The 13,663-nt window shown below is 41.8% G+C and overlaps 1 protein-coding gene across 1 annotated transcript in view; it reads right to left on the minus strand.

Annotated features, from left to right (window-relative positions):
* The window catches only part of RIN3 (Ras and Rab interactor 3), a 149,143-nt gene that overhangs the window by 14,177 nt on the left and 121,303 nt on the right, over window positions 1–13,663 (minus strand). Inside the window, exon 9 of the mRNA XM_036735462.1 lies at window positions 1,659–1,790. Within this exon, the coding sequence (XP_036591357.1) occupies window positions 1,659–1,790 (132 nt within the window). The remainder of the gene's footprint in view (window positions 1–1,658; window positions 1,791–13,663) is intronic.

A 13,663-nucleotide genomic window follows, 5' to 3' on the forward strand; every position in this document is an offset into this window, starting at 1 on the left:
CCCTATTAGAATTGTATATCCTGGTAAATGGTACAGACTGAAAATAACAAGGGATTAAAGGAGGGTTTAGATAATAGACTCATTCCCCACTAAAGCTCTCCTTATGTGATGCCTCATTGTCATGTGGAGGTGACCCTGGCCCATTCCAGTGTTCTAGTAGGCTGTACCAAACTGAAGAGCTGGAAGAATGGGCCTGGTCATAGATAGCATGTCTGTCACCTGAGGACAAGCCCAGATTAAAGAAAAATGCCTCCTTTGCCCCTCCTCCTTTCTCCCAATCTCTGTGTGTGTGTGTGTGTGTGTGTGTGTGTGTGTGTATGTGTGCATGCGCATACAATAATAATTTGTTATTGTTCAGTTGTTCAGTCATTCTCAGTCGTGTGTCTGATTCTGACTTCATGACCCCATTTAGGGTTTTCTTGGTAGAGATAATGGAGTGGTTTGCCATTTCCTTCTCTAGTTCATTTTTCAAGTAAAGAAACTGCGGCAAACAGGGTTAAATGACTTGTCCAGGGTCACACAGCTAGTAAGTGTCTGAGGCCAGATTTGATGAGTCTTCCTGATTCCAAGCCCAGGTCTACCCACTGTATCATCTTTTTTTTTTTTTTAAATTTTGGGTGGAAAGTATGGATTTTATCTAGGGCTTTTTTATCCTTTTTTTTGGGGGGGGGATCCCACTGTGTTATCTTAACTGTCCCATAATACTAATAGCTTTATAAAGCACATTCTATGTGCCAGGCACTGTGTTAAGTGCTTTACAAATATTATCTCATGTGATCCTCACAACAACTCTAGGAGATAAGGAAACTGAGGCAGAGCATGATTATGTGACCTGTCCAAGGTCATGCATTTGAACTTGGGTCTTCCTGAAGCCAGGCCCAACACTCTATCCACTTCTCCATCTAGCTGTCTTACATATTTTTGGGTCACAGTCATTACTAAGACATGGAAGGAGCACCAAAAGCAAAAATCACAAATCTTTCCAAGTATTGAAGAAGGGAAACATAAATAAACGCCTTGAATTTAATTGAGCAGGGATGATTTCATCTTTGTCTTCATGTCCCCAGTGCATAGCATAGTGCCTGGCACATAGTAGGTGTTTAATAACACTAACCACGGAGGTTGACATTCAAATCAACTCAACAAAAGCAAAAGATTCTGTGCCAGCTGCCGAGGATATAAAGATATCTCTGGCATAGACTCTAATCGAGGGGCCAACAATCTAACTGGGGTTAGATAACAAATATAACAGGGCAGCTAGGTGGCACAGTGGATAGACTGAGAGTCAGGAAGAATCTTCTTCCTGAGTTCAAATCGGTTTTCAGACACTCACTAGCTGTGTGACCTTGGGCAAATCACTTAACTCTGTTTGCCTCAGTTTCCTCATCTGTAAAAAAAAGAAAAAAGGAACTGGAGAAGGAAATGGCAAAGCACTTATATAAGGATCTTTTCCAAGACTACCCCACATGGGGTCACGAAGAGGTGGACGCAACTAAAACTACTCAGCAATGACAATAAACACAAGTAACTATGATTACAAGGGGAGAGCAAGTGAAGAATAAAGGTGAGGGCCAGGCGAAATGCCCTGAGAAATCGGAGGGATGGAAATCAGTCAGCTGATGGTCTTCCCCTCAGAAGGCAGAACGTTGATCTCTCACCTTCCCCCAGCTGCAGGGCTGGGTCCATGAGCTCCATCATGTATTCAACATCGAGAAGCATTTCTGTCAGGTTGCTGCGGGCCAGGACGTACATGAGGACCGGAAGAAAGTCATCAGCTCCGTAGGGTTTCCCTGTACAAAGGAAGTAACCGATGGTGAAAAGCTGGCTCTTTACAACTCACACTGCTCTGGAACGGTAGTCACATTCCTGGCCAAAGCTCTTTGGTGAGTTAGAATCCTGGTCTTCCTGGCCCAAAGGCCTGACATTTATTCACTACAATGCCTCTACACTTAATTTAACAGCATTTAATTGGTGGGAAGTGGGTCATCTTCAAATGCAAACACAATGCGTCACCTATTCCTCACTGTACTTTCATAGGAGAGATCCAGAATAGCAAGAAAACATAGGAACCAGGGAATGGGACAGGGGAGGGCTATCTTTAATGGGAAGAAAGGGTCCAGAAATACTGAGTGAAGGACTGTCAACAAATTACAAAGAGATTTTCTACTAGATTTCCGTACCATGACCCTACTTGTCAACACTTTCTATCTATCAGAAATTTGGACTTCATACCTGGTTCTTCTCCACACTCCTACCTACTCCGCCCGCCCCCACATAGGTGAGTGTTAGCTTTATCTTGCAGGGATCCAGGCCTATGAGGGAGGATATGCTGGTAAAAGTTTAACAGTCAACTCTCCCTCTAAAGGTATGACATAATTTAAAGTTTAATCTTATTAAATGTTAATCTTATTAACATTTTCTTCACACTTTCTTAAGCCTAGACAATCAGCAAAACAATAAATCAAACCCTGATTTGTAGTGTCTGGCAATTTTTTCTTTTCTGTTTTTTTTTTTTTTTTGGTTTTTTATTGGAGGGGGAAAATGCGGGGCAATTGAGGTTAAGTGACTTGCCCAAGGTCACACAGCTAGTAAGTGTGTCAAGTGTCTCAGGCTGGATTTGAACTCAGGTCCTCCTGACTCCAGGGCCAGTGCTCTACTCACTGTGCCACCTGGCTTCCTGTTTGGCAATTTTTGAGGTGTACATACTCATACTGCAAATTTAACAACTGGCTCTCTAAGCCAGTACAAGCTGGCTCCAGCACACTTCTGCAGCTACCATCTGGCTGTCTCCTCACCTTGTCCCCTGCTGGGTACTTTCCTTCTATTCCTCACCCTCCAACTCCTTCAAGCTCTCTTTTATGCTCATCTTCCCTTATTAGAATGTAAGCTTCTTGAGGGCAGGAACAATCTTATTTGCTTATATTTGTATCTCTAGGCTTAGCACAGTGCCTGGCACACACAGGAAATACTGAATGACCATTTCTCTTTCTCTCCCCCCCCCCCCCCCCCCCGAGGCAAAGGATCATGTATTTATATAAGTCTTTGTATCCCCTAGAGCTTGTAGTACAGGACTCTGCAAATAGTAGGTGCTTAGTAATTGCTTGTTGGATGAATTAGTTCTGCCAAGGCCAGTCCCAAACAATTGGAGGAAAAATAGCAAAAGGAATCCACACTGGGTTTAGAGGCATTAGACCGGGGTTTGAATATCCTCTCTTTTATTCATTATCTTTTCAAACTCAGGAAAACATTTAAACTCTTAGAGCCTGAATTTCATGATTTTTATAATAAGAAGGTTGGATTAGATGGTCTTTAAGGTTCCTTCCAACTCGAAAATTCTATGAGCCTTTCAGCAACATTCAATAGCAGATTAGAACCTTGGGGTAAAGAACGGTTCTTCCTGTGTCCCCCTTTTTTGGAGTGACTTGCAGGCCTTTGGGTGAGAAAGGCCCTTTCTGAGCTTCCTGGATGCAGTGTGCCTTCTCCCAGCTGAATAATTACCCTTCAGGGGTCTTTGTCCTATCTGTACAAAGCTGGTGAAGCCCTGTTACTCAGAAGGCCTTGTAATAAAGCTTTTAACTTTATAACTCAATTTAAACATTATTAGGGGGAAGATCATATGAATTAAGAGTTGGAAGAGACCTTAGAGATTCTCCAATATAACCCTCTCCTTTGATCGATTGCAAAATTGAGGCCTAGAGAAACCAAGTAACTTGTTCAAGGTCATAAATAAGCGGAGGTCAGTAAATTGCGAATTTGAATCCAAAACTTATGACTTCAAAAGCAGTGTTCCACACTGCCTCTCTCCCACTGGGTTGTTTTGCATATAATTATTTTAATTGCTAGAGCCCTGGCATGTGGGAAATTTTTTAACATTAATACAATTTAAAAAAAAAATTATGAGTTTGGCAGCAGGAAAAGCTCAGATATAAAACCCATTTTGATTCCATGTGGTATGCACCTATAACTCATATACTGCTTTAGATCCAATTGAATTTTTAACGTTTCCAAGAACATAAAATTTCTGGGTGTGATGTGAAAAATTATCCTCAGGGACAATAGCCCTAGGGGGTGGCCAAGGTTGGATACCTGGCTTTGATCCTTTCCATTCCATCATTTAAAACCAGGATTTCCCAAGCATGGCGGGGAGGGGAGGCGGGGAGGGAGGAGCAGCTCTGCCCTTTCTCCCTGGCCGTGGGAGAGCTAGGAAGCTAGCAGGCTGGGTGCTCCTCACACATCTCTCCCTTACCTGAACTCCAATGTTACTTATCTGTACCGTTCATTTTGCATGCATTAAGGTCACTTTGAGACCTAGCTTTTCACTTGCAAGTCAACTTTCTTAAGCTAGACTGTAAATACCAGGAAGGCAAGAAATGTGCCTTGGACTTCTGTGTATCCTCAGACACTACCACCGTGCCTGCTCACAGTAGGTATCTAATAAAGGTTGGTGATAAAATGAGGATCATAATATTTGCAAGTACCCACTCATAGTATTTTTATAAAAAGAAAATAGGTGTGAAAGTAATCTACAAGGTTAGTAACGTTATTTAGATGCATAAGATTATTATGAACGTAAAATAGAGAGCCCCTAGATAGTGCAGTGGATGGAGCACTGGGCCTGGAGTCAGGAAGATCTGAATTCAAATCTGGCCTCAGATACTTATGTGACTCTGGGCAAGTCACTTAACTCTCAGTTTCCTCATTGGTAAATGAGTTGGAGAAGGAAAGGGCAAACCACTCCAGCATCTTTGCCAAGAACACCCCAAATGGGGTCGTGAAGATTTGGACAGGGCTGAAACGACCCAACAACAACAAAGAAGGCAGAGCTCTGATTCCAGCATTTTGAAATTCCGTATACCTGAAATCCTCTGAGCTGCTCAAACACACCTCTGGACAGCTGGGGTTTACCCTTTTAAGCATCAACTTTTAAAAATTTTTAAGCATTTTGCACAGAATGTTAAAACATAGAACAGAGAATTTTAGAACTGGAAGGGGCAAGAGAACACAGCCTTAGAACTGGGAGGAACACAGATGTTAGAATAGGAAGCGACCTTAGTACCGAAAAGTTTAGAACATAGAACACAGATTTTCAGAGCTGCAAGTGATTGTAGAGATCCTCTAGACCCCATGCCAGTTGCAGGATCAGCCCAGAGAGAGTCCTTCACAGAAATATAGATAACATGCTCCAAGCTCATGCCCTAAGACAGGTAAAGGTGCCTAAGCTAAAACCTGACAACTTTAATATAATAAGGTCATTTCCTCTTAGACCTTCCTCTTAAGAACTGTAAAGACTTAACTCCAATTGCCCTGCCTTCCCCCCTCCAAAAAATAAAAGAAAACTAAAAATAAATTAAAAAAAGGGTAATGCAACTTCCCATCCCTGAGGATGGGAAGACCATTTAGGAGGCTGTCCCATGCAGAGGAGAAATGTTCATTTAGCCACCTACTTGCCTGACTGCTGTCCTGGTGAAATTGGCAAATGCAAGATTTGAATGAACGTGTGATACAGTAGAAAAAGCAGTGGTTCTCAAAGCCTGCCTCTGATTCTAATAATAGAGGAAACCTTGGATAAGTCATGTATCCATTTCAGTTCTCAGTTTTGTTATGTGTAAAATGAGGGGGTTGGACTAGATGGCCTCTGAGGCCTCTTTCCAAGGAACCTCTAGACTTAAGATCTTGACAGACTGGGTTCAAGTTTTCCTTAGACATTGAAGACTCTACCGTAATTTCTTTTTCCTGAAAGGTGTCCACATTGGCAACAGCTGTACATAGTACAAGGCATGTATGTGACAGGCACAATTTGGGAGGAAGGCACATTCCCACTCAACTTTCCCATTAGGCCTAAGATTTCCTTTTTCTCAGGGCCCAGACAATGTAATTCTGGGTATGCCTCCTGATGTGGGGGTCTCTACCCTGGATTTCTAGATTCTTTTGGCTTTCTTTCTGCAAAGTTATGCCTGTTTGCCATGGCTGTAGCTGATCAAATTTTAAAGAGACGGCCTGCAGTATCTATGAATACTTTATGGGCTGAAAAAATTCTCAAGAAGAAGGGCCATTTAAGGTAGAGCTAAGCTGGAAAACAGCAGCTCTCATTCAGGATGTGCTGGGTCTACAATCTGTTGTTTATTAGTCCTTTTCAGTTGTGTCTGACTCTGTGTCCCCTTTTGGGGTTTTCTTGACAAAAATATTGGAACGTTTTGTCATTTCCTTGTCCAGCTGATTTTTCAGATGAGAAAACTAAGGTACACAGGGTTAAGTGACTTGCCCAGGGTCACACAGCTAGTAAGTGTCTGAGGCTGGATTTGAACTTCACGTCTTCCTGACTCCAGGCCTAGCACTCTATCCACTTACCACCTAGCTGCCCATACTCTGTGTATGTGAATTGGCAAGAATTTATTAAGTACTTTATCGAATCAATAGCATTTCATGTATGCTAAGATGGTTTAGTTTCTACAAAATATCTTCTCTTTTTAAAAATTTTTCCATGCCCTTTGGCACTTTTAGGATTTTTTTTTTAACTCAAGTAGTGTTCAAACCCTATCTAGTCTCAAAGTGGACCACTGGACAAGGTCAGTTTCTCCCCGATTTTTATGTTCCATCTAATATATAACACCCACAACTGAATTCCTGGTATGACCAGGACAAAGGACACTGGGACAATTGTATCCCTCTGCTGTAGGATGTATCACACAGAGCTGTTACTACATTAAATAATAATTACATATTTAATATATGTAACATAATATAACATATTATTATATAGTATATTACATAATAATGTCATAATAATTATTATTGAGTAGATATTTTTCTCCCTATAACTTCCACCTGTTGTGTTGAATCTATTTGTGATGAGAAGAGAAAAGGTAGAATGGATGTGAGAGGTGTTGTCAAGGCAGGGTGCGCAAAACTTGGTAATTGATTGAATATAAGAGGTGAGGGAAGAGATCGAAGATAACGCCAAAGTTTTAAACGTGGGACACAGGATGAACGTTGGCACCACCAGCAGAAATAGAAAAGACTGAAGAACAGACTTAGAGAAGAAAGACAATAAGCTTGGTTTTGCACACATTGAGCCTGAGGTGGTGGTGGCAGAACCAGGTGGAAATGTCCTGATGGCAGCTGGGGATGGAGAGCTGGTACTCAGAAGAGAGGTCAGGACTAGAAATACAGTATAGAAGTCTATTTGTGTCTAATAGTCGCTCTCTCTAGGGTGGGGGAGGAAAGGCAGAGGGAGGTAAGGAAAAAAAGAAATTTCCATGATAACCTTATTGTATATTTAAAAGGAATAGCAAGTGGTACATAATCCATTTGCAGTTTCATATGCAATCATCTTTTTTTATTATACTGTTATATAAATGCTTGTTTATATAAATTTGTATATGCATAAACATAAGTTTATATAGATTAAAAATAAAATAGAAATAGCAAAACAAAAAAATAAATAGAATCTGGAAAAAAAGAAGAAGTCTGTTTAGAAGTGGCAGTTGAAATTGTGGGATGAGATTTCTAAGGGAAAAAGTACTGACAGAGAAGAACTAAGGGCTGAAGACTGACACTTGATGGACACACACCTTAAGGCATCAGAAAGGATGGACCGGAGGAGGGAAGAGTAGGAGTATAGAGAGGTAGGAGGAGAACAAGATGAAGCTGAGGGAGGGGAAAATAACAAGTGACAGGGGGTTTGCTCAACTATGTCAAAATGTCCAGTGAGCTCAAAGGGGATGAGGACAGAGTAAAGGCCGTTGGATTTGCTGAAGAACTGCTGATCTTTGCCAGAGCAGTTCAGTGAAGTAGAAGGGTTAGAAACCAGATTACAAAGAGAGGAGTACATGAGAGGTGAGAGAATTCTGGTATTGCCCATAGATAAGTTTTTTCAAGAAGCTTAGGGGAGTAGAGAAATGGGAGAAAAGGGTTTAAGAGAAAGTGTTTTTCAGGACTGGAGAGGCTTGAGCATGGTAGAGGGTCTATGAGGAGTAAAAAGGAAAAGTTTGAAAACGTATGAGATTGGAGGGATGCCTACTGGAAAAAAGTTCCCAAGAGGAAGTAGAATTAAAGGCTCAGGTAGAGAAATCAGCCTTAATCAGATCAGAGAAGACAAGGAGGGCACTGAGTAATTCCGAAGAAAGGAGCTCCTGTCAGATGGCCCCAGCCTTCCCAGTGAAGTAGGAGGCTAAGTACTCCTACATGCAATAAAAGTGGAGGGTCCGGGTTGGCACGGGAATAAGAGAAGAGAAGAGAATATTTGGAACAAATGTGGGGAATGAAGTAGGGAGTCACTAAAGAAGGGCAAAAACACAGTAAAGTAGCGTGAAAGGCCCCACTGAGGTTATGTAATATGAATTTGTAGTGGCTGAAATGAGCTTAGTTTCATAATTTTCCCCCCAGATGCTCAGCGGTCCTGGAGCGGAAGTGAAGAAATCAGTTGTAGGGGCTCTGCAGTCATGAGATAGCAAATGGTGGAGGCTTAGGAGGGCATGGGGTTCAAAATTAGACGCATTATACATATATTGTCTCTCCCACAGAGGAGAAGGCATTTAAAGACCGCCATCATTTCTTCCCTATTGAAATCTCTTCTCCAGGCTAACAATCCCCTGGTTCTTCCCATCCCTAGCAGTCTTCAAGTGGAGGCTTGGGTGGCCATCGGTTTGGGGATGTTGTAAAGAAGATTCCTGAACAGGTGTGAGAAGGATGACTTGGTTTCTAAGGCTACTTCCAATTTTGAGATTCTAAAGTGACTTGCTTAGGGTCACACCCATATGGAAAAACTGGAGTTAGAATGTGGGTCTCCCAACTGAGAGCCCAGGGCTCCTTCCCCCATATGGTGTTGCAGAGAGCCTCAAGTTAGGAGCCAAAGGGCTACGGTAAAGGAGAAATATCCAATCCGATATAATCCAAACCAAGCCAAGCCAACAAGCACATACCTACCATGAGCAAGGCACTGAGGAGCTTTAAAAAAACAAATAACAAACATGACCTTGACCACATATTTTCATAACCCAAAGAGAAAGTTGCAAAAAAGTGATCTGAGTTATGAAGATCCCACTTCCCCTATCTGGCCCTCAGGGACAATTTCTTTATAGCCAGGGTTGGCCAGGTTCTGTGGCAGGCCATGGAAAGTCCAGTGTCTTTTTCTATTTTCTCAATAGCCTTGGGCTCTTGATCTCTCACTGGCCATCATCCTTCCCTGTCTGTGGGGGTCACTGTAAGGTGTCAGGTCATATTTAAAACTAACTCAATTCATTAAAAAGATTCATCTGATAATTAGAAAGTTATATTGGAAGTCTCAGAAGATCTGAATTTGAATATTGGCACTACCACTTGTGGAGTTGTGATAAGGAAGCAGGACCCGGAATCAGGAAGACCTGAGTTCAAATCCAGCCTGAGACACTTACTATTTGTGCAACCTTGGGCAAATCATTTAGCTTCTGGCTGCTTCAGTTTCCTCATTTATACCTCCCAGAGTTGTCGTGAGGGTCAAATGAGATAATGCATATAAAATTCTTTGTAAATCTTAATAAAGCACTTTTAAAACACTAATTATTATATAACCACATGCAAATTACACCTCTGAGACTCAGTTTCCCACATTGATAACACTACTTGTACTATCTTCCTCAGTGTCACCGTGAGCAAATAAGGCACTATAGAAAATGATCTGTGATTATCACTCAAACAAAGGACGAGCCTTCATGTACAAAAGAGAACCATAATATGCAGCAGGAAGATCTCGCTGAACCTGGAGAACCCAGAAGACCTCAGTGACATTGGTGACATGATATAGGAAAGGTCACTTCTTTCTGACCTTCAATTTCCCTATAATAACAGTTGCACTGTGGAGGTTGTAGGGTTACGCTGTGAAGAAATGGAAGAATGTGGAAATGTGGGGTGAACACTCTTAGAGTCTTCAGCAGAGAAATCATAAGCACCTGAGTCCCGATTCTCCAGGTTTTATGCTAACTGTCCTTCCGCTTTGCGCATCAAGTGGGAACCGCCTCTTGGTTGTATAACTTGGCATTCTGAAGTGATTTATATTACACGCTCAGAAATACTGATTGCAGTACGCAGGAGGCTATTAGATAAGAGCCTCCTGGCAGGATGGAGCTGTGTTATTTATATTTAAAAGGCCCACTTTGATTGGACATTAGCCCATTGGAAAGTATTGGATTCCTTGAAAAAGATGCTGCTTGCAAATAAACAAGATGATTTGGCACGTTATTACAGTCTCAGATGACTTTGAGAAATCACAAATGGATGCTGCCAAAAGCCAAGGGCCCTATCGCTAGAGAATGAAAACTGGGCATGTTTACATTATGTAACCTTCTGGCCAGGGCCAAGATGAAGGGCCGCTGAGCATGTGCGCACCTACGGGCACAGTCACAGAATCATGACATTTCAGAGCTAGGGGATACTCTCCAATGGAGGTTCTTAACCTTTTTTTGTGACTTGGAGAAGCCTACAGACTTCCCAGAATATCTTTCAATGCATGAAATTAACTATGTATGATTGCCAAGGAAACCAATTATGTTGAAATGGTTATCAAAATATTAAAATCAAAAACAAAACTAATTTCATGGACCCCAGGGTAAGAAGCTCTGCTTTAGAGCAAAGACAGGTCAAGCTAGAAAGAGCCCTTAGCACATAGAATACTGGAGCTAGGAGAGATTCGAAAACATAGATTGCTGGGGCTGGAAGAAACTTCCAAACACGGACCCAGAACACTTGTTGTTGGGTAGTTTCAGTCATATCTGACTCTGTGACCCCATGTGGGGTTTTCTTGGCAAAGATACTGGAACGATTTGCCATTTGCTTCTCCAGCTCATTTTATAGATGAGGAATTGAGGCAAACAGGGTGAAGTGACCTGCCCAGGGTCACACAGCTAGTAAGTATCTGGATGGCGTATTTTAACTAAAGTCTTCCTGCTTCCAGCACTGTAATCTCTGCATTACCTAGATACTGACCTGTCATCTAGCTTAAATAAGGAGTTTATAGCGGAGGAAACTGAGGTCCACAGAGGTTAAATGACTTGTTTAAGGTCTCAGAGACAGTGAGTGGCAGGTCAGGCACTAGAATCCAGGTCTCCTCGCTCCCTATTTGGATACTGTTTTGGTCATCTAGAAGCAGAGGTTTCTCTGGATCAGTGGGGTCCAACTCAAACAGAAATGGGGACCATCCAACTATGTTAAAGATCTCTAGGGGTCACGTATTGACTTAGCCACATACTAATATTAGCTATGCTTTACTGCCTTTTTATTAATTTTGTTAAATATTTCCCAATTGCAATTTAATCTGGTTTGGGCCACACTTGAGAGTGTTGGGGGCCACGTGTGGCCCTTGGGCCATATGTTTGACACATTGTCTCTGGCTGATGTTGGTTTTATAGTTGAGGAAACCGAGGTGAACAGAGTTTCTGAGGCAGGATTAGAACTCAAGACTTTTTGCATCAAATTCTAATATTCTATCCACTGTATCACCCAGCTTCCTCTGGACTCAGAGAGTTGCCCGTGGGACAGAGAGGTTAAATGATTTGTTCAGGGTCACACAACCAGTATGTATCAGAGAAAGGACTAGAAGTCTTCCTGACTGGAGGTTAGTTCTCCAGTGCTACACCATACAGCAACATTATAAATCACAAATTATATTATATTTACTTGTCTGTGGACATATTCTAGACCCCTGCTTTCCCCCTCCCCAGTAGAATGGAAGCTCCTTGAAGGCAGAGGCTCTTTGCTTACAGAAACTGCCATAAATTATTGAGTAATGATCTATTTCGGATTATACATTTTGTATGCAACACATTCTCCCTGACTAGGTTGAAAGGACTTTGACAGGAGGGAGCATTTCTTATTTTATTTTTTTTAGGCTCTCTCAGGTTATAGCACAGGCATTCACACCCACTTAAAAAATTTTTCCTAGACAAATGGGGAGAGGGGAAGGTGCTTCTGGCTATGATCAGAATATTTCTCTCATGTTTGTACTGGCCACGTCACTGCGTATGTAGTAGTGGGATTCGTGACTGGTTGTTGCCCTTTCTTTTTAATCTGTTGCCTCCTTTTACGGATCGCCAGCGCCATTTCATAAAATATAAATTGGGCCAAATTCAGTCCAAGCATAGACAGTAGAGATAGGTGTCAGTTGTACTAAATGCATTATAGGTATGGAGCCAACATAAGTTCAGTAAGTAAGGAAAAGTACTGTATTTCACCGCATAGATTTTACATCAATTTTTTGTAAAAAAGTGGGGTGCAACCATTATGTGAAGTTTTTAAAAATTGTGCCAGTTTTACTTAAAAATAGTTTACTACTAAACATTGTTGCGGGAAGAGGAACTGTACAGTTTAGCCAGGGCAGGAAGATGCACGTCTTAACCATATCATGTGACTAACTCATGGCAGCTTCACCTGCCCACTCTCCTTGAGTCTATGTTAGTACTACCGCACTTAAACAAAGCACGCAGGTCGGCTTTCAGAAACATACTGACAATGTTTGTGCTGAGAATTCTAGGCACCTCTCAGCTCCCAAGGCAGGAGAAATCAATGCGTATCCATATGCCGCTGATGAATACATTGCCACTCTGTTTGCCTTTTAAGTGGGTGTGTCAAACAGAACTATACCAGGTAACGATTATGAGATGAAAGGTTATAAACCAATTTTTGGACTGAAAAAACAGGGCGTAATGATCACGCAGTGGCAATGATTATGCAGTGAAATACGGTAGTGATTTTTCCAGCCATCCTTTAATCTTAACAAACCACATTGTATGAAGGTTTTCCAATTTTCAAAAGGAAGAGAACCCAATGCGGATGTCTGCAGATGCTATGTTAATGTTCCCAAATGATAACCTAGTCTTAGTCAAATGAGGGATGGGGGAGAGAAACATGAAGATCATCTAGTCAAAGCCCGTATCTTCACAAAGAAAAGGATGGGAAGGTCACTCTGGAGGAAGGAAAAGAAATTCAGGCTTCCCATTCACCCATCAGTGAAAGGAAACTAAGAGGGCCTAGGTTAATTCCACCTTCATTTCTTAAAGTATCTACTGAGTACCTACTATGTGCTATGATAGGGATATGAAAGAAGTGTAATACATCACTTTGTCCTGTAGGAGTTTAAAGCTTAACTGAGGGGATCAGACACAAATGCAATATATATAAAGGTCAATATGGGAGATTATATTATTGACTACAAACATGTGTGGCATAAACCTTAATCTATGTTACGTAAGAGGTCAGAAAAAGATGAGATCATTGTGGCTGGGAGTGACCGAAAAAGACCTAATTGAGGAAAACTAGGTGGTGCAGTGCTGAGTTCAAATCTAGCCTTAGACACTTGCTAGCGTGTGACCCTGGGCAAGTCACTTCACCCTGTTTGCCTCAATTTCCTCATCTGTAAAATGAGCACTCTAGTATCTGCCAAGAAAACTTCAGATGTGGTCATGAAGATTTGGACACACCTGAGATGACTGAATGACAACTGGGGAGGATGGATGTACTTTTGTCTTATTTACTTCCTTCTGACTCTAAGCTTCAGGAAGGATCTGGGCCTTTCTGCTGAACAGTGAAGTCTTTGAAGTCCTTCTGGACTGGACTGCTCTGTACTGAGGAGCCTGAGCTCAGACCAAGGGGCTTGTTACACCCGAAGTCCCCAGTGGAGCCTCTGTGAACGGCA

Source organism: Trichosurus vulpecula, chromosome 8, assembly GCF_011100635.1.
Source record: "Trichosurus vulpecula isolate mTriVul1 chromosome 8, mTriVul1.pri, whole genome shotgun sequence".
NCBI classification, from domain to species: domain Eukaryota; kingdom Metazoa; phylum Chordata; class Mammalia; order Diprotodontia; family Phalangeridae; genus Trichosurus; species Trichosurus vulpecula.